General features: G+C 43.8%; 1 protein-coding gene across 1 annotated transcript in view; it reads left to right on the forward strand.

The window, feature by feature from the left end:
• The window catches only part of LOC109912718 (neuralized-like protein 4), a 107,428-nt gene that overhangs the window by 79,493 nt on the left and 6,878 nt on the right, over positions 1-21,057 (forward strand). The window contains exons 21-24 of the mRNA XM_048620064.1: positions 5,081-5,188; positions 11,037-11,181; positions 11,605-11,717; positions 17,392-17,554. Coding sequence (XP_048476021.1) covers positions 5,081-5,188; positions 11,037-11,181; positions 11,605-11,717; positions 17,392-17,554 — 529 coding nt within the window. The remainder of the gene's footprint in view (positions 1-5,080; positions 5,189-11,036; positions 11,182-11,604; positions 11,718-17,391; positions 17,555-21,057) is intronic.

The following is a 21,057-nucleotide window of genomic DNA, read 5'->3' on the forward strand; positions in this document are numbered from 1 at the left end:
TTTCGATAGCTTTGTGATTTTTTTTATCTGCTGTGAGATAAGCTTATGTTATTTTGTTTAAAAACAATTGTCACCCTTGTGTTCATATGTTCGGTGACTCACCACCATGGTAGCCAAACTGCAGAAGTAAAATTTCTGATCTATCAAGCCAGGTTTCGCTCTGAGATCTGACTTCTTGAGTATTATCATCAATTTGGATCATAACATAAGACCAGACCAGAGGAGCAAAGACTTGCATTTCTATAGCACCTTTTCTAAACCTCAGGACACCCTATCATGTTTTCTAACCAACAGACAGGGAGCAGACAGACGTTTCTGCAGCTGAAGACATGGTTCAAGGATGGTGTGTTGCCTCCCTGGTTCCAGGATCAGGAATGTCACTGAACAGTTGGAGGGCATCCGAAAGTGGAGGGTGATGAGCTAGAGGTCATGGTACATGTTGGTACCAGTGAAATGGGCAAAGTGAGGAATGAAGGTCTCGCATCAAGAATTTGAGGAGCTAGGCAATAGATTAAAAAGCAAGATCTCGATGATTGCAATCTCTGGATTACTCCCACGTGCTAGCAAGTGTAGAAATGGGCAAGTAGGACAGATGAATGTGTGGCTCAGTGGTTAGCACTGCAGCCTCACAGCGCCAGGGACCCGGGTTTGATTCCACCCTCGGGCGACTGTCTGTGTGGAGTTTGCACATTCTCCCCCTGTCTCTGTGGGTTTCCTCCGGGTGCTCCGGTTTCCTCCCACAGTCCAAAGATGTGCAGGCTCGGGTGGATTGGCCATGCTAAATTGCCTGTAGTGTTCAGGGATGTGTAGATGGGTTCTAGGGGTGTGGGTCTGGGTGGGATGCTCTGAGGGTCGGTGTGGGCTTGTTGGGCTGAAGGGCATGTTTCCACACTGTAGGGATTCTGTATAATTATAATTCTATATATAAGAGTTGGTGCAAGAGGGAGTGTTTTAGATTCCTGGATCACTGGGACCGTTTTTGGGAAAGGTGGGACATGTACAAATGTGACAGTCTGCACCTGAACCACACTAGGACCAACATCCTTGCTGGTGGGTTTGCTAGTGCTGTTGGGGAGGAGTTTAAACTAGTCTGACGGGGGGAGCGGCCTCATCATGCTACAGCACAGGAAGCAAGTGAGAGTGAGTTCAGCTATACTGAACATCAAGACAGTAACGCAAGGCTGGATGCTCTTTGCTCTAATGCTGGGAGTATAATAGGTAAGACTGATGAGTTAATGGTGTGGATTTACTTGTGGAAGTATGATGTTGTTGCCAGCACAGAAACAAGGTTGAAGGAAGGGCTAGACTGGCAACTTAACATTCTGGGCTCTAGGATCATTAGGCGAGACAGAAGAGGGTGTAAAAAGGGGTGGTGGTGTCGTAATGGTAGTAATTAAGGAGTCAGTTACTGCAATAAGGAGAGATGATATCATGTAAGGGTCCGCAAATGAGGCTTTGAGGGTAAAATATTAACATGGCAGCCACTTTACTGGGAGTTAATTATATGCTGCCAAAGCGTCAGTGGGAAGTACAGGAGCAAATATGTAGACAGTTCACAGAACTGTGTAAGAGTAATAATCAAGTAAGTATACTAGAGGATTTCAACTTTCCCAACATAAATTAGGACAGCCATTGTGTTAACAATATAGAAGAAGCAGGTTTCTTGAAATATTTCCCAGGGCAGTTTTTTGTATCAATGTATAGAAGGCCCAATAAGGGACAGCACAGTGCCTGATCTGGTTCTGGGGAAAGAAGCCAGAGAAGTGTTTGATGTGGCAGTGGGGGAACATTTTTAGCGATAGTGAACACAGTAAGGTTCAAAATTGTTATGAACAAGGGAAGTGATGGCTTGCAAAAGTTGGCTTTGGGTTGGTGGGGAGGCAGATTTTATTAAAATAAAGCAGGATTTAGGAAGAGCTCCTTGTGGGTAAGTCCATGGCACAGCAGCAGGGTGCATTCATAAAGGAGATGGGAAAGAGACAGGTCCCTTGATGGGGGAAGTGTAGCAGCAATAAGTTTAGAGAACCCTTGGGTGTCCAGGACAATTTAGGACTCGATGAGGAAGAAGAGAAAGGCTTTTAGCAAGTCAAGAGGGAGCAATTCAGCTGCAGTAAGTGCCAGCGGGAAAGCAATTAGAAGAGCAAAAAGGGAACAGGAGAAAGGACTTGCGAACAAGATGAGGGAGCATCCTGAGATATTTTACCAATACATTAAAAGGAAGAAGTTAACTAGGGAAAGAGTGGGGCCCATAAGGACCAAGGTGGCAACCTGTGTGTGAAGCCGCAGGATATTGGAAGGGTGTTAAATGAATACTTCTCTTCAGTCTTCACTCTGGAAAAGGAGAACCTGGATATGGAATTCAGGAAAAGGGACTGTAAGAAACTTGCGTAGTTTGACATTGGAAAAGGGGAGGTATTGGAGGCTGTGTCGGACTTAATAACAGAAAAGTCCCCTTGCCTGGATGAATTGCATCCCATGCTGCTGTGGGAGGCGAGGCAGGAAATTTCAGGGGCTCTGACACACGTTTTGTATTCCTCTCCGGCCATGGGCGGGGGAGTGCCAGAGGGCTGAAGGACGGCTAATGTGGATGCACTTTTTAAGAAGGGTGGTAGAAATGAACCAGGAAGTTACACACCGGTGAATCTCACATCAGTGGTAGGGAAACTATTGGAGAAAATTCTGCAGGAATGAATTAATATCCACTTGGAAGGACATGGGTGTTAAATAGGGATAGTCAGCATGGCTTTGTCAGAGGAAGTCACTTGATTTGATTTATTATTGTCACATGTACCTAAATACAATGAAAGGTTTTATTTTGTGTACAGTACAGGCAGATCATAATATACAAAGATCATAGGGTAATTGAACAGAGCAAGGAATACAAAATTAAGGCTGCAAAGAAGATGTATAAAAAACAAAATCAACATTAGATTTGAAATTTAAGAGGTCTATGCAGAAGTCCAATAACTGAGGAAGAAGCTGTTCTTGAATCTGTTGATACGTTTGTTTAAGCTTTTGTGCCTCTTGCCTGATGGAAGAGGCTGGAAGAGATTATAATCCGGGTGGGAGGGGTCTTTGACATCGGCAGCCTTTCTGCAGCATCAAGAAGTGCAAATGGAGTCGACGGATGGAAGGTTGGCTCGTGTGATGATCTGGACGGTGTTGATAACTTTCTGTAGTTTCTTACAGTCCTGGGCTGTGCAGTTGCTGTACCATACTGGGATGCATCAAGATAGAAAGCTTTCTGTGGTGCATCTGTAAATGTTGGTGAAGGTCCTTATGGACATGCCAAATTTCCTTAGTCTCCTGAGGAAGAAGAGGCATTGTTGCGCCTTCTTGAACGTCACATCAACGTAAATTGGAAGGGTGTGGGTTAATTAGGGATAGTCAGCATGGCTTTGTCAGATGGAGGTCATGCCTAACAGGTTTTTTAGAATTTTTCAAAAATGTGATCAAGTGTATGGATGAAGGAAGTTTACTTGATGTAGTTTATATGGATTTTAGTGAAGCTTTTGATAAGGCCCCACATGGGAGACTGATTGAAAAAGTTAAGGCACATGGAATTTAGAGAAATCTGACAAGATGGATCAGAAACTGGCTTGGTAGTAGGACAGAAAGGGTAGTGGTAGAAGGCTGTTTGATTGACAGGAGGCCAGTGTCCAGCAGTGTACCACAAGGATCAGTACTGGGACCCTTGTTGTTTGTTACATTACGTTAATGATGTAGCTGAAAATGTTGGGGGAATGTTAAGCAAGTTTGCAGACAACGCCAAGATTGGTACAGTGGTTAATAGCGAAGAAGATGGTTGCAGATTGCAGGAAGATATAGAAGAGTTGGTCAGATGGGCAGAGCAGTGGTAGATGGTATTTAACCCTGATAAGTGCGAGGTGATGCACTTTGGAAGAAACAAAAAGATGAGAGTATTTAGTGAATGGCAGGACACTGCATAACTTAAAGGAACCGTGGGATCTTGGGGTAATTATTCACAGATCCCTGAAGTCAGCAGAGCATGTGAATAGGATAGTTAAGAAAGCATATGGAACACTTGCTTTCATCAGCCCTGGCACACAGTAAAAAGCAGAGAGATGATGTTTGAGTTGTACAGAGCATGGGTTAGGCCACAGCTGGAGTACTGTGTGCAGCTCTTGTCACCTCATTACAGGAAGGATGTGATGGCACAGGAGAGGTACAGAGGAGGGTCAACAGATGTTGCCTGCAATGGAGAAATTGAGCTTTAAGGTGAGACTGGATCGGCTTGGATTGTTTTCTTTAGAGCAGAGAAGACTCAGGGGAGACATAATTGAGTTGTACATGATTATGAGGGGGTTGGACAAGGTGAATAGAGAGCAGCTGTTCCCCTTGGTTGAAGGGTCAATCGCAAGGGAACATAATTTTCGAGTAAGGGGCAGGAGATTCAGAGGGGAGTTGAGAAAAGAAAAATTCACTCAGAGGATGGTAAGAATCCGGAATGCACTGCCTGGGAAGATAGTGGAAGTCAGAAACCTTATAACCTTTAAAAAATATTTGGATGAGCACCTTATAGCTCATAACATTCAAGGAGATGGGACAAGTGCAGGAAATTAGGATTACCGCACCTTTCGTGGTAGTTATGTCAGTGCAGACTCATTGATCCTGTATGACTTTATGACTCTTTGGCTTTTTGGTGGGGAGGGACTCAGCACTCAACCCTCTCTCCTCCAGGTATCATCACTGAATCCCTATGGTGTGGAAGCAGGCCATTCAACCCATCATGTCCACACCACCCCTCCGAAGAGCATCCCACCAACCCCTACCCTTTCCCTATAACCCTGCATTTCCCATGGCTAATCCATCTAACCTACACATTCCTTAGCATGCACATCTTTGGGCTGTGGGAGGAAACTGGAGCGCCCGGAGGAAGCGGAAGCAGACGCAGACACGGGGAGAATGTGCAGACAGTCACTCGAGGCTGGAATTGAACCCACGTCCCTGACGCTGTGAGGCAGGAGTGCTAGCCATTGAGGTACCATGCCGCAGACAGGTATCCAACAGGTAATTTTGTTGTTCTTTCCCATTAAACCCTTGGTTGTTTCTTCCTCAGGTATTAAGGAGAATTTGTGCTGGACACCACCACCTGAAGTGAATCCCATGAAAACCTGTGAATATCAGGCACTTTGTGCAAGATTCAAGGAACTCCTTCCACTGCCAGGTGAAGAGAGAGATTTTCATACTTTGGGACCGATTTGAACAACAAACATACTGGGGACAGGGGCGCTGCTGCAACAGTAGTAGACTCGCCAACTTTAAGGGCATTTAAATGGTCATTGGATAAATATATGGATGATAATGGAATAGTGTAGGTTGGATGGGCTTCAGATTGGTTTCACAGGTTGGCGCAACATCGAGGGCCGAAGGGCCTGTACTGCACTGTAATGTTCTATGTTCTATGTTGATCTGCATCAGGGTATCATCAGCAGTTTCAACAACTGGCAGATATGTTGGAACATGGTTAGACCGAGAGCATCACAGCTTCTGGCTGAGAAAAGGTGTCATTGTCGTATGGGGCTCTCATCAAGCGACAAGGTTGGGTTGGAGAGGTCGGACTTGTTTTCCTCCGGGCGAAGGTGGTTGAGGAGAGATTTGATCAAGGAGTATGCAGTGATGACAAGACTGAATGGGACAGTCAAGGAAGAGCTTCTGTCAGTTGATGGTGCAAGGACTAGGGGACACAGGTTTAAGCAGTGACAATGAACAACTTCAAAAGGAAATCAGACAGGCGCTTGCAAGAAATACACCTGCAGGTGCTATAGGGAGAGCGCGGTGGGAGTGGGACGACTTAGACAGGTCAACAGAGAACTGCAAGGCCTCGATTAGCCCATGTCAAGATTGCACAGCGTCAGCCGCCCAAACTGTTAGCATTACCTCGGGTTTGTTTGGGGGCATATTAACAGAGCAGCTTTCACATACACTGGACACTTCCCTAGACATTACTTTTGAAGCAGAAACAGACATTACTGCAAAAGCACAGCTGGTCTGGCAGCATTTGTGGAAAGAAAGCAGAGTTAACATTAAGGGTGCAGTGTGACCCTTCTTCAGAATGGATTGTAGCTAGGGAAAGGTTGGTATGTGAGCTGAAGGTGGGATCAGGAGAGAAGTAAACAATAGGTGGAGGTGGAGCCCAGAGAGAACATCAGATGACCAGACAAAGAAATGGGTAAAGCAGAATCAATAGCTGCTAAAGGGAACCACTACTGGCTGACAATGCATTGTTTGTGGTAGCAACCAATATGATGACAAGGCCTGGTATGCAGCAGTTGGGGTAAGAACATGGGAGAAGTTGCTCAGGACCTAAAATTATTGGACTCAATATTGAGACCTGAAGGCTACAGGGCCCCAAACAGAACATGAGATGCTGGAGGACTGTAGCAAGCCTGAGACAGAGATGTTGGCCAATGAACAGTATGGTGTGATGAAGTGGCAGGCAACAGAAAGCTCAGGGTCATTTTTGCAGATGGAACGAATGTGTTCTGCAAAACAGTTCTTCAGAAAATGAAGGGTCCTGACCCGAAACGTCTGCTTTCCTGCTCCTCTGACGCTCCCTGGCCTGCTGTGTTCCTCCAGCTCCACACTGTGTTATCTCTTATTTAAGATTTTGGGCTCTCTGAGTAGAAGTACTGAGTAGAAAAGCAGGGAAGTTATTCTGAATTTTCACAGAACTCAATTAGGCACAGGGCTAGACTATTCTGTCCACTTCTGGCACCCACACTATAGAAAGAATGTCAGGATCTGAGAGAGGGTGCAGAGAAGATTTCCAGAGATGAGGGCGGTTTTAACAATGAGGTTGGGTTGTAGTAATTCGCCTTGTTCTCCCTGGAGCAAAGGAGATTGAGGAGAGATTTGATGAAGGTGTAATGAACAATGAGAGGCAGACAAAGAAAAGCTCCTCTTTTGTCAATGGTGCCAGGGCAAGGGAATGCACAAATATCAGGTGGGGATAAGGTGAAACATTTTTCTGTGGTAAGTGGTAATGATCTGAAAGTCACTGTCTATTTGAAGCGATGAATGATTTCAAAAGAGGGAGATAAATTTCCAGGAGCAACAGGGAAAGAACTGGGGAGTGGGACTGAGATAACAAGGTGTAGAACTGGATGAACACAGCAGACCAAGCAGCATCAGAGGAGCAGGAAAGCTGACGTTTCGGGTTTTTCTGAAGAAGGGTCCGGACCCGAAACGTCAGGTTTCCTGCTCCTATGATGCTGCTTGGCCTGCTGTGTTCATCCAGCTCTACACCTTGTTATCTCAGATTCTCCAGCATCAGTAGTTCCTACTATCTGTGAGGGGAGTCGGTCTGACTGGATTGCTGTATGTAGAGCCAGCATGACCTCGATGGGTTGAATGGCCTTGTCCTGCACTATCAATACCAGATATTCACTCTTCGTGGTGTTGATTGAAGGATAAATATTGGCCAGTGCTTCTAACCAACCTGTAAGCTCCACAACCTTTTGGCAGTTGGGAGGAGGTTTCAAATTTCTACTGTCCTTTGAGTGGGTAAATGTCTTTGTAGCTTCCTCACTCAAATAACTGAGCTCTAAATTTGAAGATTGTGGCTGTTTTGTTACAGATTTCCAACCAAGCTAGTAAATTTTCTCTGAACTGCACTATCAAATTCCTTTCTTGTCTTAAACTTACTGAGATTAAACCCTCACCCCTGTCCCACCCCAACAAACCTCCAAAATTCAAGAGAATGTAACTAGTGTTTAGTGTGACCTGCCCTCATAATTTAACCTGTTAAAACATCCTCCTTGTCGATCTGTTTTGCAATCCTGACATTGTTATTACATTCTTTCTAAGGGGTAATGGCCAGAACTGAACCCAGTTCCTCCTCCAGCTCTGTTCAATAATTACGCCTTAAAAAACTTTATTCTTGGAATCCACAAAATCAATTAGGCAGTGCAGAACTATTAATTAATTTATTCGGTAAAGTACACATGAAATATTCTTAGGTCAATTGTGTGCAATTCTGGAATCCACATTATTGGAGGGATGCGATGGCACTGAGAATGAAGGAGACTTACCAGGATGTTGCCTCAGCTGGAGAGTTTGTTATGAAGAGAGTTTGGACAGACTGGGTTATTTTTCTTAGAGCAGAGGGGATTGAGAGGGGACATAATTGACATGTATAAAATTATGAGAAGCTAAAATTAGATAGGGTAGACAGAAAGAAACCTTTCCCCTTGATGGAGGGATCAGTGACCAGGGGCATGGAGTTAAGGTAAGGAGCAGAAGGTTTAAAGGAGATGTGAGGAAAAACCTTTTCCCTGAGAGGATGGTGGTAATCTGGAACTCAGTGCCTGTAAGGATGGTAGAGACAGTAACCCTTATAATATTGGAGAAGTATTTAGATGCACATTAGTGATACCAAAGCAAAGATGACCATGGGCTAAGCACTGCAAAGTGGGATTAGAATACTTAGGTGGTTATTTTTGACTGGCATTGACATGATGGGCCGAAGGGCCTTTTTCTGAGTTGCTATGCTACATTATAATATGCTGACATTTTGAATGAGCACTGTCCTAGGAATTTCCTGTGTGTTTATGGATGTATTGCCATTCCTAATTGCCCTTGAGAAGGTGGTGCTGAGCTGCCTTTTTGAACCACTGCAGTCCATGTGTGGATGGGACACCCACAATGCTATTAGGATGGTAGTTCCAGGATTTTCTTCCCAGTGTCACTGAAGGAATAGCAATATATTTCCAAGTCAGGATGGTGAGTCATTTAGAGGGGACTTGGGATGGCAGAACTGATGTACGAGGAGAAATTGAGTAGGTTATGATTATATTCACTTGACTTTGGAAGAATGACAGGTCATCTCATAGAAACCTATGGAATTCTAACAGAACTACACAGATTAGATGCAGGAAGGATGTTCCCAGTGTGTTGGGATGAGTCATAGCTTAATGATAATAGGTAAACATTTTCAGACTGAGATGAGGAATTTCTTCACCAAAAAAAGGTTGAGGCCAGAACATTGTGTTTTCAAGAAGGTGATAGATATAGTCCTTGCATTTGAAGGGATCAAGGAATGTAGGGAGAGTGCAGGGTTAGAATGTTGAGCTCGATGATTAACCATGATCATAATGAATGGCAGAGTGGGCTTCAGCTCCTATCTTCCATGTTTCTATGGTTGTGTTCTTGTGTATTTGCTGCCCTTGTCCTTCTAGGTGGTAGCAGCCGTGGGTTTGGAAGATGCTGTCTTGGTAAGCCACTGCACTGAATCTTCTGATGCTACACACTACTGCTTCTATGTGTCGGTGGTGAAAGATGATACCAAACAAGTGAATGCTGTATCCTACAGGTTCATTCAGCTCTATGTTTATGACCCACACAAGCCTCCTTCCACCCTTGGCTGGATTACAAATATGTAATTTTGCAGCATGCATACACTGTACATTGAGGGATAAACATTGACCCAAGGATATCAAAAACTTGCACTTTGTATATACACATTAAAAAAAGACCTTTAATCTTGTTAAATAGCCCAAGACCCTTCACATGAGAACCATTCATCAAAAATGCCAGAATTTAGCAGCTAAAAGTAGTGCCACCAATGGTGGAAAGGTCGAAATCAGGGTAAATCAAGAGGCCAGATTTTGTTTAAATTTTGGGGAGTTGTGGAGCTTGCGGAGATGGGAGGAGTGAGGCCATGAAGAAATGAGACTTTTTTCGTACATTAATTTAGAGTCAGTGTAAATCAGAGAGTTCAGACAGACTTTGCAGCAGCAATAGCATGAGCAGCAGAGTTTTGGATGATCCCGGGTTTGCAGAGGGTAAAATGCAGAAGACCAGTCAATGAACTGGAGCATAGCAATCAAGCAACATTACCAAGGTGGAAATGGCTGACCTTGTTCACAGTGTGGCTGTATGGCTAGAAACTCACTTCAGGGTTAAATACAGCATCAAACATTTCCTCAGAAAAGTTCAGCCTTAGATTTTTTCCCAGAAGAATGCAATCAGGAATTAGGGAATCAGAGGCGGTACGGTGGCTCAGTGGTTAGCACTGCGGCCTCACAGCACCGGGGACCCGGGTTCAATTCCACCCTCGGGCGACTGTGTAGAGTTTGCATATCCTCCCCATGTCTGCGTGGGTTTCCTCTGGGTGCTCCAGTTTCCTCCCACAGCCCAAAGATTTGCAGGCTACATGGATTGGTCATGCTAAATTGCCCATAGTTTTCAGGGCTGTGTAGATTAGGTGGGTTATAGGGGGATGGGTCTGGATGGGATGCTCTGACAGTCGGTGTGGACTTGTTGGGCCGTAGGGCTTGTTTCCACGCTGTAGGGATTCTATGATCAACGAACAGAGTTTGTGCCAGAGTCCGAGGGTGAGGATTTTGCCACCCAGACATTTAATTGGAGGAAGTTTCTGCTCATCCTGCTCTGCATAACTGATAGAAAGTTTTGCAGTTTGGAGACAGTGGAGGAGTCAACAGACATGGTATTGAGATGGAGTTCAGTTTTGTCAGCATATACTTGGAATTGAGTGTGTTTTCCAATTATATCACCAAGAGGCAGCATGTAGATGAGAAACATGAAATGACCAGGGATCGATTCTCTGAAAACACCAGACCTGATGGTGTGGGAACAGGAAGAGAAGCTATTGCAGGTAATTCTGTAGCTACAATTAGACACATAAGAATGGAATGAGGTGAGTACAGGCCTGTCCTGCTGGAGGATCAGTTTTCACCCAATGACCCCTCCCCAAATATGGAGGTTAAGTGTGGATGAATTTGAGAATGACCATTGATACCTTCTATGGTTAATTTGGCAGCCATGCACCATTCAAGATCCGTGCAACGATGGTGGTCTTAGGGCTATCATTATGCCAGCAATCAGTAGCTCAGGATGCAGAGGAGAGGGATATTCGAGGGTTAAGGGTGTGTTGGAATAATTCTGTGATTCTGTAACAATGGAGTGAAAGAGTTGGAAGTGTTAGAAGGAATATTACTGTCAGAGTGACTGGAATGAGTTCTGGTTGTCATGAAGATGGGCTTGCATTGCAGATGGTTACTTCGACGAGGAGCTGAAGTGCAACCTGTGCTACTGTGAATCCTGCCACAAATTGCGTGGAGATGAAGCCTACTACAAGCGGGGCGACCCGCCAAAGGACTACGCCCTTCCATTCGGATGGTGCAGGTTCGCACTCAGGTAAATGGTCAAGGGGCTGGTACTTGCGCTGGTTGATCTGAGCACATCTGGAAGTTTTAAGAAGGTTGCCAAGCTAACCAAGGGCTGGACTAACCTTGTGAGATTTAATCAACAAAGTGAGATTCTGGGCTGTCCATCTATGCACCCACATGGATGTCATGTTGGAGTTGGGTGTCTTGCATGGAGGGGGAGGTAACTGGTGGACCATGGGCTTGGTCCCACCTCTGAGTGGTGACCTTTGTTTGGTTGCTATTAGCACCTGAGGTTTTTGGCCATAGCTCGTGCATTTTATTAGCCACGCTGCATTCTGGGGGCATCTAAACAAGTTGCAGAAACTGATGTAAAAACACAGAGACTTTAGTTTTGAACGTTTTTCTTTCTTTTGTATGTTGCATGAGCTGTGCTAACTGCTGTATTCTGCAGGCTGAATCCACGTTGTGAAGTTGCTAATGTCTACAAGAAGTGGCACACAGCATATCATGGAACGTGTGTGGGCTCCCTGCGACGAACCTTGGACCATGGGGAGCTGGTATCAGGTATGTGACCAGACAAAATCTCAGTGGGTTGTTGGGGTGGGGACTGGGGAAGGGAGGAAAGCATTTGACCTTTAACACATTGGAACCACCACTCTCCCCATCCTTCATGTGCAGAAAGGTTTATCATGTTGTCTACTTGTACCATTTCATCTTATGACGGTCTTGGTATCTTTTACGCTTTTACTGAGGGAGTTGCCTGTTCAACTTTGGATGGTTTGTTTGAGTTAAGCTTGTTGCTTCTTTTCTTCCCAACCCCGCACTGAAAATACTCCCCCCACCACCACCAGTCCACTGCTGGCTATGCATCCCATCTGTCCCCACGTTGTTACAAGCCCGGTTCTGTCTGGTGGGAGGGTTCTGCCATGATAGAAATTGTCTCATGGGATACCAATTAAAATCCTGAGCTCCAGTCACCACTGGCTGGGAGTGGTCCCAGACAGGGTTTGAACTCTCCACCGTCTGGTTCAGAGATGGAAATGTTCCTTCTGTAGGTCAGACAGAAAGCCAAACTCACTCAACGCACTCTGGAGAGCAATTCCCAGCCTGAGTACAGACAGATGCTTAGGTAGTTAAGAAGCAGTGAAATCAAAACAGGTCAAAGATAGCAGGGTGACATCAACCAAATGTGTCAGTGGACAAATTACGGGTGTAAGGATTGCTTTCATCTTCAAATTGATTTCATTCCTACAGGCATTGGTCAAAAGAACCAGAGAATCAGGTCATTAATGAGATAGGACACTTTTTAATTCCAGTATCTGTTCATGGATCCTTCATGCGTTTATATTCAATCTGAGAACTCCATGTTGCTTCACAATTCAACATGAGAACATAATACAGTGGTTTGTTCACAGCTCTCATACTAATTCAGCTTTAATTACTGCATTGATCTCTTTAGATCAAAGATACATAAAGGTGCCATCACAATAGTGACATGCAGGCAGAAAGATAGAGATTCCCTCAGCTTGTCTGAATTTTTCCTATTCATTTGTGGTTATATGGCTCATTATATTTTGATTTTTTTATGTTTATGAATACAGTCATCAGTTGAACATTCCCCTCATAGATCAGCCTTCTGAGCTGTGGAGAGATCCTTGCCTCAGCCCTGTTTCAAAGTTTACCTTGTGACAATTGCATTAATTCATTCTGTGCTGATGCCAGAAACTTGTCAGGACATTGAGATGCGTATGTAGTATGTACCCTCTTCAGCACATACGCAGGTAAAGTTTAACATGGCAAAGTGTCATCCAGGAAGGAAGAGTTGTACCGTTTATTGACACACTTCCTTTGAAACAATGTGAAGTAGTGGAATGTTTGCAGACTGCAGCACTCTTGACAGGGTGAGATATTTGTGTTTTTGTATTGTTGCACTCTTACCTCAGAAAATAGAGAGAAGCGGTGGGAGACTTTGCAGATTGGTTAACTCTAACACAATATGGTCCAATGTATCCTTTCATGGTCAAATGTTTTGACCAGTTCATGTTATGACTGCACAAGTCAGATTTGAAATCTGGCTTCGTAGATCAAATTTTATTTTGTCTTAGTTTTAATCAGGAGGTGTCTACTGAAATAATCATGCAATGTTGCAGATTTGATTTTAGCAATGAAACTAAAATTTATCAAATAAAAGAAATGAAGATAAAATAGAACAAACTAAACAATATACATCATGTTATTTAATGATTTTGAAACACATACTACAAATATAGTCCCATTTATTTCAGGACAATGTCCAAAATGCCCCTAGACCGTACCAGAAACCACCCTTTGTTCAGTATTCACACCAGAGAAAAATCTTTTCCTGACACATCACTGGGTCTAGATTAACTGTGACTTCAAGTCTGAGTCTGGGAAATCTGATGAGAGTTCTCCTGGAGTTTTTATACGTCTGAGTTAAAATGCTCTCCGCTTCAAATAATCTCTTCATTGTGTTATCCAAACACTTCTGGTCTGAGACTATCATAAAGCTTCTTACTTTCAGATAATCTAGTTTCATTATCTTCTTCCCCTCTTCTCAGGAGTGCTGCTTTATGCATCCATCTTCGTCCAAGATTTAGGCAGAACTGCCCCAAACTGAAAACCAAATAAACACTTTTACCTCAACTGCAGAATTGTCTCGCAGAAACCTTGATGCACAGTTTGTCTACCTTTATAAACCCTCCTAATGTAAAGTCACCCTCTGACTGGTGATCATCTTCTAAAATGATATTAATTTTGCAGTGGGGTTCCTGCAGATTGGAAAGTTTTAATGGTAACTATGCAGAAAAGAAAGTTTCAGAAAAGAATGAGAGAAAACAGGGAACGGCAGACCTGTTAACCTAACGCCAATAGCAGGGAAAATACTAGAATCTATTCTAAAGGATATGATCACTGGATATTTAGAAACTAATTGTCTGATTGGGCAGAGTCAACTTGAATGCTGAAAGGAAAATCATGTTTGACAAATCTGAGTGTTTTGAAGATGTTACTAGCAGAGTCGATGAAGAGAAATGTTATGGACCAGACTGAGCACCCTCAAAATATATTAAGATAGCCTAGACCCTAATGTTCTCTTATTTCAAAGGCAAGTGTCAGGTGTTGCATTCCAGATTCAATTTGATTGGTCAAACTACCAACCTTGAAGCAAAATACACGTTATTCTTACACTATAGTTAACATACAACAAAAGAAAGAATTGGAATAATGTAATACTATTGGAAAACTTAACAGAATAATAGATTATTTAACTGCTAAACAGTAACTGTTCCAATATAGTAACATCCCATAAACACAAAGGCAAATTCAGTAAAGTAGATTGTCTCACATGCAATTCTAGCAGCAGAAAGGCAACCTCAGCTTTTAGCTGTAACAGAGAGGAAAACCAACTTCCACATCCAACTTCAAGATCCTGGCAGCTGCTACTGAAATCTAAAGAGATTAGTAAGCAAAATTAAAGCTCATGGTATCAGAGGTAATGTATTGACGTGGATAGAGAACTGGTTGGCGGACAGGAAGTAGAGAGTTGGAGTAAACGGGTCCTTTTCAGAGTGGCAGGCAGTGATGAGCAGGGTACAGTGCTGGGACCTCAGTTCACAATATACATTAACAATTTAGACGAAGGATTTGAATGCAATATCTCCAAATTTGCAGAAGAGACTAAACTCGGTGGCAGTGTGTGCTGCAAGGAGGAAGCTAAGGAGCAGCAGATTGACCTCGATAGGCTGGCTGAGTGGGCAAATACGTGGCAAATGCAGTATAATGTGGATAAATGTGAGGTTATCCACTTTGGTCGCAAAAATGGGAAGGCAGATTATTATCTGAACGGTGGTAGTTTAGGAAAAGGTGAGGTGCAACGAGAGCTGGGTGTCATGTGGAACAGTCGCTGAAGGTTGGCGTACAGGTGCAGCAGGCAGTGAGGAAAGCTAATGGCATGCTCTCTATAGCGAGAGGATTTGAGTATCGGAATAAGGATGTCATGCTGCAGTTATATAGGGCCTTGGTGAGGTCACAACTTGAGTATTGTGTGTAGTTTTGGCCTCCTAGTCTGAAGAGGGACATTCTTGCTATTGAGTGAGGCCAGCAAAGGTTCACCAGACTGATTCCTGGGATGGCAGGACAGACATATTGGGAAAGAGTAGATCGACTGGGCTTGTACTCACTGGAATTTTGAAGAATTGAGAGGGCATCTCATAGAAACATATAAAATCCTGATGGGACTGGATGGGCTACGTGCAGGAAGAATGTTCCGAGTGCTGGGAAAGTCCAGAACTAGGGAGTCACAGTCTAAGAATAAGGTCTAAGCCATTCAGGACTGAGATGAGGAAGAATTTCTTCACTCAGAGTTGTGAACTTGTGGAATTCTACAATAGAAAGCTGTTGGGGCCAGTTCCTTAGATGTACTCGAGGCAACTGGATGTGGCCCTTATGGCTAAAGGGATCAAGGGGTATGGAGAGAAAGCAGGAGTGGGATACTGAAATAGCATGATCAGCCATGATCGTATTGAGTGATGGTGCAGGCTCAAAGGCTCAACTTCTGCACCTATTTTCTATGTAAAACTAAAAATCCTGGTTCTGTGGGAGCTTGACCCCACCCAGTGATACCAGTCAGATATCTCAAGGATCAACGCTTTTCATAATCTGTGTGAATGATTCGGGTGTGGAGCTGCTTGTAATATTTCCTGACGATAGAAAGCTCGGAAAATGAGAGATTTGAAGAGGATGCAAGGAGACTTCAAGGGGATTCAGACAGGCTGAGTGAGTGGGCAACAGCATGATAGACAATCTAATATGGAGAAGTGAGATGTCATCCACTTCAGTAGGAGGAACAGAACTACAGGTTATTTATTCAATGAGAAGAGATCGATAACTGTTGATGTCTGAAGATGATTCAGAGATAGTAGGAACTGCCGATGCTGCCGATCCAGCTCTACACCTTGTTATCTCGATGTCTAAAGATGACGTTACTGAAAGCTCACATGCTGGTGGAGCAAGCAATTCACAAGTAAAAGAGCATGTTCATCTTTATTATAAGGGTATTTGAATACAGGAGCAGTCAATTATATAGAACACTAGTGAGACAGCACATGGCGTATCGTATGCAGGTGTGTTCCCCTTGCCTAAGGAAGAATGTTCCTGCCTTAGAGGGAGTGCAGCGGAGGTTCACCAAACTGATTCCTGGGATAGCGGGATTGTACCGTGAGGAAAGATTGAGGAAATTGGGCTCACATTCTCAAAGTTTAGAAAAATGAGAAGCATTCTCATAGAAACTTCAAAACTCTTTAAAGGACAGAGTTGATGCAGAAAGGATGTTTCCCCAGCTGTGGAGTCAAGAGCCATGGACACAGTCTCAGAATGCAAGGCAAGCCTGATTTGAGGAGGAATTTTGTCACTTTGAAGATGGTAAATCTTGGAATTCTTAACCCAAGAGGGATATGGAAATTCAATCATTGATAAGTTCAAGTTCAAATTGATAAGTTTCTAGTTACTAATGATGTAAAGAGATAGGGGTTTGAGGCATATGATCAACCGTGATCTGGAATGGTGGGACAGACTCAAGGAGCTGAATGGCTTCCTCTTCCTCTGTTCTCTGTGGGTCCAAGCTTCATATTCTGAGTAAATTGGATTCCCGACCTGATTTCTTGTAATTATTGCATTCCTGCAAGCCTCTATTACTACTGTGTCCCACAAGAGCAAACTTTCTCTCCACATTCACTTGGTCAACACTGTTCATCATTGTAAGGATGTTGATGAGATCACCCCTTGGCCTTCCCGTTTCAAGGGAAAAGAGATCTAGCCAAACATTTGTCAATTTGTAAAGCCGTTTATTTGAAGTCAAAGCTATCTACTCTTTTTAACTGAAAGTGAAGCTCCCTCTAAGCTAACCCCATAAAACAACTCCAAGACAGTTTCAGCACTGGATTAGATAAAGAGTAAAGTTGCCTCTGCACTGTGCCCACCAAACATTCCGAGGTGCAGCATGTGTTTAGAAAAAGCCAATGTCTGAGCTGAGGCAGCAGTCATGTTTGCCAATCCAAACTTGTGTAACCATGCATTTTTTGTTTTCTGATGATATGAGAGAAACAACTAAAATCTTTGCTTTTGTCCTCTAATTTCTTTTCTTTCTCCCTGCCTCTGCCCTTTACCACCTTGCCTCCATGCTGTTACTGTGCTGCTCAACCTGGCCGCCTCCACATTAAAGCAGGGAGCTCCTCGATCTTCTGCACCAATGAGGCTAAAGTTGAGCTCCAGAATGGATACAATGATCCCGAGGAGAACAGTATTCAGGAGAAGGACGTTGTAAAAGTCAGCCTCTCTCCAACAATGCGATATATTGGTCTTGACCGGTTCTGTCCTAAAATACGGTACGTACTGAGCAAATCCAGATATGTGGTCAAATTAATATTACCCCTTCATTGGGCAGGGTGCGTCGGGGGACAGTGAAGGCACAAAATAATATTGCTGCTCTGCTTGTAGCCCGGAGCCCATGTTCACTGGGAGGATGGTTTGATATTTGTTTGGCAGAAATTGAGGTGAATGGGTGTACAAATCCCACTGATGCATGTTATGAAATTTAAATTTATATATCTGTTCATTTGGCACGAGAACAGAACTAGCTGGGCCAAGGGTTAATTGCCCATAAACTACTGCTATTCAGGAAATGGAAGCTACCAACTGCTGCTTGGTCTCGTCTCTACAATTGTCCAATCCCAGACTTCGTAGCTTTCCCTACCCAGCTCTCCGGATCATTGTGGTAAAGCACAGTGGCAATCCCATGATACTAGGGGTGGGCAATGGTGCAGCCACATCCCAAGAAACAGTCAGAAAGATTACTTGGAAGTGTATGCCAATTTTTTTTTTAAATTCTTTCACAGAAAGTGATTGTTGCTGACTAAGCCAACTTTTGTTTCAGCTATCCCAAAAGGTGTGGTGGGACCCCTTCTCTGAGTCACTGCATTCACTGCAGTTGCTGTTAGGGAGGGAGTTTCAGGATTTTGATCCAGTGACAGTGAGAAAACAGTGATATAGTTCCTGGTCAGGATGGTGTGTGGCTTTAAGGGCAACTTGCGTTTGGTGGTGTTCCCATATACTTGCCGCCCTTGTCCTTCTAGATGGTAGAGGCTCTGGGTCTGGAAGATGCTACTGAAGGAGCTGTGGTGATTTTCTGCAGTGCATCTTGTTGCTGGTACCCACTGCTGGTACTGAATGTCTGTGCTGAAGGGAGTGAATGTTTACGGATGTGGTACTAGTCAAGCGAGCTGGTTTGGCCTGGATGGTGTCAAGCTTCTTGAGTTTTGTTGGGGCTGCAGTCATCCAGGCAAGTGGTGAGTATTCCATTACACTCCTGACTTGTGCCATGTAGGTTGTGGACAAGCTGTGGAGCTACTCGCTGCAAAATTCTGACCTACTCTTGCTGCCACGTTATTTACATTGAACATCGAACAGTACAGCAGAGGGGCAGGCCCTTCGGCCCCCCATGCATATGCCAACAATGATACCATTCTAAATTAATCCCATCCACCTGCACGTGGTCTGTATCCCTCTGTTCTATGCCTGTTCATATGTCTGTCTAAATGCCTCTTAAACTTTGCTATTGTATCTGCTTCTACCAACTCCCTTGGCAGCTTGTTCCAGGCAGCTACTACCCTCTATGTTTAAAAACAAAACAACTTCCTAACATAACTCCTTTAAACTTTCCTTCTCTCACCTTAAACCTGTTCCTGCTAGTATTTGACATTTCCACCCTGGGGGTAAAAGATTCCAACTATCCACCCTATCCATGCCTCTCAAAATTTTATATATTTCTGTCAGATCACCCCCTCAGCCACTGGCACTCCAGTGAAAACAATCCAGGTTTGTCCAACTTCTCCTTTTTGCTAGTATCCAGGCAACATTGTGGAAAACTTCTTTTGCACCTTCTTCAAAGCCTCCATAGAATTGCGCACATTTATACGATTAGCCCAGCTCAGTCTGTTGTCAATGGTTATCTCTTCAGAATGTTGATAGTGGGGTTTCAATGATGGTAATGCCATTGAACGTCATGGGAAGGTGGTTAAATTCTCTTTTGTTGGAGATGGTCACTGTCTGGCACTTGTGTGGCATGTGTGTAACTTTCTATTTGTCAGCCCAGACTGGGGTGATATTCAGGTCTTGCTACATTTGGACATGGACTACTTTATTTTGGGGGCTCATGAATGGCCCTTGCGCCCTAGTATCAAGTTCCATGAACCAGTTTTTTGCCCAATACAAGAGCTAAGATATCTTGTCTGACTGCACCCAGAAACTGAGTAACTGGACCCAAATCCAAATCTCCACCCCTTCTTACTTTTCAGCATCTGGTCCCACGCTAAGTTTTCAAACTATATTTTCTCACAGCTAGTGAGACTTGACTTGTCCATCACCTCGAAACCTTATCGGCTGTTTGTTTATGCCACACACTCTGTGCCTCGCAAGGTGCAGAAGGTAATTTGAAAGAAAGATTTACACTAATGTGGCCCAGTTCACAACCTCTGAACATTGCCAAGTATTTCAGAGTCAATGGAGCACCCTATGAAGTCAGTCGCTGTTGCAGGAAATGCTTTAGCCAATTTTCACACAGCAAGATCCCTAAAACAACAATCTGGTGACATCAGGTAATTGTTCAAGGAATTGGTTGGTTAGCGCAAAAGTGAGTACCCCCAGCTGTCGGGTTTGTTTCCGTGGAATCTTTTCCATTTGCCTGAAATTACAGTTGGGGCCTGGGTTTGGCGTCTCATCCTGAAAGGCAGAACATTTGACAGTGCAGTGCCCTCTTAGTAATGAACCTCCAAAACAGTTCCATTGACCGTCTACTGACCCTCCGACAGAGTGGCACTCCTTTATTATTGACCCTCCAAGAGTGCAACACTGTCTTGGTACTGACCCTTTGAAGGGATGAACCCGCTCAGTATTAGTAATGTGAATGTCGGCCTGCGTTATGTGTACATAACGTGTGAGTTTGAACCCACTGACTGCCATTTGACACTATTTGCTACATTTGATGTGGAATAAACATCCAGGAAGTTGTGTTCAGAGCCCAGCTACTTGTGCTGTTACTTGAGGCTCTGCATTGAGCGCTCCTGCTTACCACTACCTTGGGTGTGTGCTACACTGGAGTTGTTAAGATTAGGCCTGAGGCATGAAGAGTTCAGAAGAAAGTCTTGCTGCCTTAAACGTTGCTACAGCATTTGCGCACACCTGCCCCTCTGATGGGGGCACTTTTACCTTTTACCCTCAAGAAGAGGAGATATCCAGTGTCAGGAGTTCTATATTCTAGTAATGAATCAGGCTTCTGGCCTGTTCCTCAGGCTGTGTGCAGCCCAGGCCTCAAGGTTCTACTGTCCAAGGATTTAAAAGAAACTTCTTTTAAAAACAAAAAAAACTATAAAACCGTTCTCCTCATAATTGACCTACTCACCTGTCTACCTTATAAAGACAAGCAAACATATCAAAACTTAAAACAATCATTGGATAGTTAGATCCCAGGTGCTCAGTTCTGGGAAGCACACTTTAGGACTGTGAAGGCCTTACAGAAGACACAGGAGATTTACTGGATTAGTTCCAGAAGTGAGGGTTATTGTGAAATTAGTGAAGTTTGGGTTATCTATACTGCAGAGAAAATAAGAAGAGATTCAACTGAGGTGTTTAAAATCTTGGCCTCCTTTAATAGAATAAAGAGCTGTTTTCAGTGACAGGAGGATACAGATTTAGTCATTTGCCAAAGAATCAGAAGAAGAGACGAGAAGATTTTAATTCAGCGCCACCTAAAAGGCTGTTCGAAGCAGATTCGCTGGAAATTTCAAAAAGGATCGATATTTGAGAAAGGAGTATTGTTGATAAAAGCTACACA

This window comes from Rhincodon typus, chromosome 45 (genome assembly GCF_021869965.1).
Source record: "Rhincodon typus isolate 14 chromosome 45, sRhiTyp1.1, whole genome shotgun sequence".
Taxonomy (NCBI): Eukaryota; Metazoa; Chordata; class Chondrichthyes; order Orectolobiformes; family Rhincodontidae; genus Rhincodon; species Rhincodon typus.